This window comes from Pteropus alecto, unplaced genomic scaffold (assembly GCF_000325575.1).
Source record: "Pteropus alecto unplaced genomic scaffold, ASM32557v1 scaffold67, whole genome shotgun sequence".
NCBI classification, from domain to species: Eukaryota; Metazoa; Chordata; class Mammalia; order Chiroptera; family Pteropodidae; genus Pteropus; species Pteropus alecto.
Window position 1 is genome coordinate 4061833 of NW_006441061.1, and position 4949 is coordinate 4066781.

Below are 4949 nucleotides of genomic sequence, written 5' to 3' on the forward strand. Positions count from 1 at the left end.
GAGGACAGACTTGGTCCCATGCTCCAGTCACTGGAGCCCCTTGGGAGTCACTTTGGATTCAGGAAGACCATGCCCCACCCCAGGGCTCTGTAGGGCCCCCAGGGGTCTGGCCCCTAAGTGTTCTTCCCTGACAGATAGTTTGGGCCTGCCCAGATGAGGATTTCAGGCCCAGATCCAGTTTCCCCTGTCTCATTGCCCGGGACCACCTCCTCTTACACCCCAGGTCCTGCCATCCTGGGCCACCACTTCCTCACACTCCCAGGCCCCTTTGTCCTGGGCCATCACCTCCTTCCCCTTGGGGCTTCCTCACCATGGACTTGGGAGGTGTCTTTGTCTTCAGGCAGCCAGGTCTGGGCAGGGGGCTCCAGCCAGGCCACTCAGAGAGCCGCCACCCTCTCCAAGGCTGAGGGGCTGCCAGGGCTCATCAGGTGAATGGGCAGGAGGCCTGGGTGCCCAAGCAGGTGGCTAGGCCTCACTTGCCTCTTCCGGAGAACAGGTGACCCCCAGGTCTTCTCAGGTTTTTCTCCCAATCACCTTCCCACATTATCTGCCCCTCTGCTGAAGAAACGCCCTTGACCTGCGGCTGCTGCTGGGGCAGCCTGGGGGCAGTGTAGGGGCCCCGGTGGTCCACAGCGACACACACACTCATGCATATTCTCTTCCCCACAGACAAGTGCATCGATGAGTGAACCAGTGGTGAGTATGGCCAAGGAGGGGGCTGACGGGAGCCAAAGTGCAGCAGGTTGTGGGGCTCAGGCCTGCTTTTGCTTCCCCACCCAGCACTGAAGCCATACTTATTCCTCTCAGATGCTTCCTGTCTCTCCACCCCGACTGCTCACACACTGGCCTCTGGCCAAGGTGCTGCCCAGCTGCCCCAACCTGCCCGGATGCCAACAAGAGAGCCAGGAGACCCATCTCACAGTTTGGCCCACCAGCTGCTCCCCAGGCCACTCTACTGATGGAGCCCCTCCCTTGACTGCTAAATAAATGCATGCTCCCAAGCCCCCTGTTTGTGCTCCTTGCCCCTTGGGCTGTCTGGGAGCGGGAAGGGCAAGGCGTGGGCTCTCATTCGCATCATTCCCAGACCCCCTTGCAGTCCTCAGGAAGGGAGGCCGCAGAACCCGAGTCCATCTTCGACCTAACACTTCTTAGCTCCCAATCCTGGGCTCACCCGCAGGCCAGTGGTACCTCTCACATGTCCCTGTCTTTGAGGGGTGCCCAGTCCAATGAGAACACTGATGGGTTCACACCTCATGCATGGACTCAGCCATCTGCAACAGATCCTACAGCAAAGGCCCAGCCAGAATGGAGGCCGCAGAACCTGAGTCCATCTTCGACCTAACACTTCTTAGCTCCCAATCCTGGGCTCACCCGCAGGCCAGTGGTACCCCTCACATGTCCCTGTCTTTGAGGGGTGCCCAGTCCAATGAGAACACTGATGGGTTCACACCTCATGCATGGACTCAGCCATCTGCAACAGATCCTACAGCAAAGGCCCAGCCAGAACTGGGGAGCGGGAGGGGATTGAGGGGTTGCTGAGATGCTGTCACCCCCAACTCACCAGGACACCTGTGGATGCTAGGAGATGGCAGCCAGGGCAGAAAGGGTGCACGGTGGGTGAGGCAGAGGCGTTCCCAGCTTGAGGCTGTGCCAGGCAGCGAGGGTGCCCAGGGGTAGTCCCTTGCCCCTCTGCCAGCCTCCTGTGGGCCCAGTGCTCACCCTCCAGCCCCCACTAGTCAGTGGCAATGTCCATGCTGACCCCATTCAGAGCACTGTCCCTCACCCACATCTCGTTCCGATGACCTCTGGACCACCAGGTGCAGGGCTGGAGGAGGTGAAGAGGGGGATAAGCTGCCAGGACTCCAGATTCCAGAAGGTCTGAGGGCTCCAGGCCTGCACCACCACTTGGCCAGGTCTGTGTCTGGGGCCTGACAAGGCCCTGTACACCCACGCCCAGCCTCTCTTCACCTGCATCACATGCAGGAACTGTCTCTCTGGGCTCCTCCCACCTTACAAGGTCAGAGGCCAGAGGGGGCGGGCTTCTGAAGAAATCTGGGCTTCTCCACCCCACGGACTCGCACACCTACCCCATTCTCTCTCAGCCCAGGAGTGGGGAGATACTGGAGCTGTGAGCGGTCCCAGCCTCAGCACCCAGGGAGTAGGACAGGCCTGAGACCCAGGCCCAACCAGGTGCTGCCGCATCCTCAGCAGTCCAGGCCAGACTCCAGGGAGAGGCCAGCGTGGTGCAGCCTGAGCTGAGCGAAGGATGGGGCCAGAAGGGCCCACACTGAGAAGGGCACCCAGAGGGCCATTGGGCAGAGCCCTGCTTGCTGGCCGGCAGAGCAGAAGCCTTGGTCTCCGCTTCCGGCAGCAGAGCTAGTTTCTCCGCCTTGGCCCAAGCAACACAGCTTCCCATCACCACCTGGGGCTGCTGGGCCTTCTAGGATCAAACTCTGAGGACATGAATGGGGCTCTGTGTTTCCTCCCGGGGTCACCCGGTTTATTAATTTCTTATTGCTGCTATAACAAATCACCACAAACTGGTGGCTTAAAACAATACGCATTTATTCTCTGACAGTTCTGGAGGCCAGAAGTCCAAAATCAACTTCACTGAGCTGAAGTCAAAGTATAGGCAGGACTGGGCTTCCCCTAGTGGCTCCAAGAGGAAGCCGCCTTAGCCTTCTCCAGCTTCTAGAGCTTCCTTCCTTGCACTCCTGGGCTTGTGGTCCTTTCCTCCTTCTTCAAAGACAGCAGTGTGGCATCTCCACACGTCTCTGTGGAGGTTGTTGCACGGCCTCCTCGCTTCTATCTGCAGTCAAATCTCCCCCTGCCTCCCTTATTAGGACACACGTGAATATGTTTAGGGTCCACCTGGGTAATCCAGGATAACCTCCCCTTCTCAAAATTCTTAACATAATCACATCTGTACAGTCCCTTTTTCCAAATAAATTGCCATTCATAGGTTGTAAGGATTAGGACCCAGATGTCTTTGGGGGCTATTATTCAGCCTGCCATTCGAGACTTGGAGACGGAATGAAGCCAGGGCTTGTGAGATGCAGAGAGGGGAACAGGGACCCCAGAGGCAGGGCAGGGACTGGCTCGGGTAGGAAGCTCTCGGGCTCAGGCTCTTGGGCCACATCCTTGAAGGCCGTAGGTGGGGCTGGTCTTGCTGGGGGACTTGCAGGGTTTTGCAGATCCCGACCAGTTCTCTATGGAGTCTAACTTCCAACAGGACAAGTTCTCCCCTGCCTGGTTCCTTCAATGGTATGGGAGCCCTGATGGGGGAAGGGGCACTCTCTGGGGCTGGGTCGTCTCTCTAAGAAAGAGTGGGCCTGAGCAGGGTTGGCACTGGGCAGAGGTACGAGCGAGGCTGAAAAAGAAGAGCTGGGCACTTGCATTTGAGATACCCTCCCTGGGACCACAGTATTTCACCAATCAGAAGAGCAGAGCCTTGTGTCCCCTGAAGGGCCTAGAAACACCTGTGCCTGTGCGTGGTACACAGGCATGCAGAGCCACAGTAGAAACACAGGTCACAATATATGTGGGTGTGTTAACAATCCAAATACGTCTGTTCCTATGAGCACAGGACATCCAAAAAAAAAACAGACCTGTGTTTTTCTCCCACATGTGAAATCACTCCTGGGCTCACAGGACCTGACTATAGGTGTGAGCCTAGAGGCCAGGGAGAAACACAGACACTCCCAGCATGTGGGGATGGGCAGCAGACCCTCAGAGAGACATATAGATTCCAGAAACACGCCAAGGTGCACACAGATACACACCACACAGACACAGCGGGTGAGTGTGAAAGCTCATGCATGGAGTCTGCACAGATTCATGATGCACACGTCCACCCTTCTGAGCATCCAGCTGTCCCCAGGCATGTTCTCAGCACCCTCTCAGAGCCAAAGATCCATCCCTCTCTAGGAATGGCCCCAGCGCTATCTGCCACCTGCTCCATGGGCATGGGCGCCTCCCAAGGGGACTGGGAGGGTGTGGCCAGCCCTGGTTGGGGAGAAGCAGAGGCTTAGCTGGAGGGGGATGGGAGGAAGGGTGCCCACTCCTTACCATCAAGAGGTTCAGCTGACCTGGGGAAGGGCGTGGTCACTGAAATTTTGGAGGCGCGGATTCAGCTGAGGCCTCGCCTCCACTCAAAAGAAGTCATTGCTGAGCTTAACAAGTCAGTGATGACTTTGATTACAGGTGTGGTCTCAGCCACACCTCCACCTTCCTCAGGTGAAATGGTCCAACAGCTTCTGGGACAGAGAGGATCCCTCCCCATTGTCATAGTCAAGAAACATTACTGAGCCTGACTGACCCCTATCCCAAGTTAGGCCTACTAACAACCAGTGTGAGACCAAGAACTGACTGCTGCAGCCATGGGGCCTCCTGATGGCCATAGCTTACAGGATTCCAGTTAGTGAGCCCCTCTCCGGTGGGACATGGGCTTCATTCTCAGCTGATCCCGTGACGGGGATCGGACCCCTAGCAGCGATGGCGCCGCTGGGTCCAGCTCAGGAGCAACACCTGGTAGTTGGGTGGCTTTGGGCAGGCTTTCCTCTTCCAGATGATAGCGGCTGGGCCCGGCTTATCCCTCAACCTTGCCTGACCGACAGCCACACGCAGCACTCTGCCACACAGACCTCGACTGTGAAAGGAAAAATTCCTGAAGCCATAAGGGATTTTTTTAGAAACCACGTATCTCAGATTTCGACCATGCGGAGGCACTGGCTCGCCCACCCGCAGGTCCTCAGAGGCAGGATGGCGCGGAATGGGGGCAGAATGGGGGTCCCCCAGCTACCCCGCTCGCTGGCCCTGCTTAGGGGCTGAGTTTCTTAGCACCGAGGCCTCTCCGGAGGCGGCCTCGGGAGCGCCCAGCGCGGCTGCTGGGAGGGGGCCCGAGCGCCTCTGTGAGGCAGTGCGGGTGCGGGGCCTGACGGCGGGAGGGG

General features: G+C 58.0%; 1 protein-coding gene across 10 annotated transcripts in view; it reads left to right on the plus strand.

Moving 5' to 3' along the window:
- The window catches only part of LCN2 (lipocalin 2), a 14817-nt gene extending 13823 nt beyond the window's left edge, over positions 1 to 994 (plus strand). For all 10 annotated transcript variants that reach the window (XM_015594086.2, XM_015594087.2, XM_015594085.2 and 7 more), the window contains 2 exons: positions 670 to 696; positions 808 to 994. In XM_015594086.2, coding sequence (XP_015449572.1) covers positions 670 to 689 — 20 coding nt within the window. In that variant the 3' untranslated portion in view covers positions 690 to 696; positions 808 to 994. The remainder of the gene's footprint in view (positions 1 to 669; positions 697 to 807) is intronic.
- Positions 995 to 4949: the final 3955 nt, after the last annotated feature.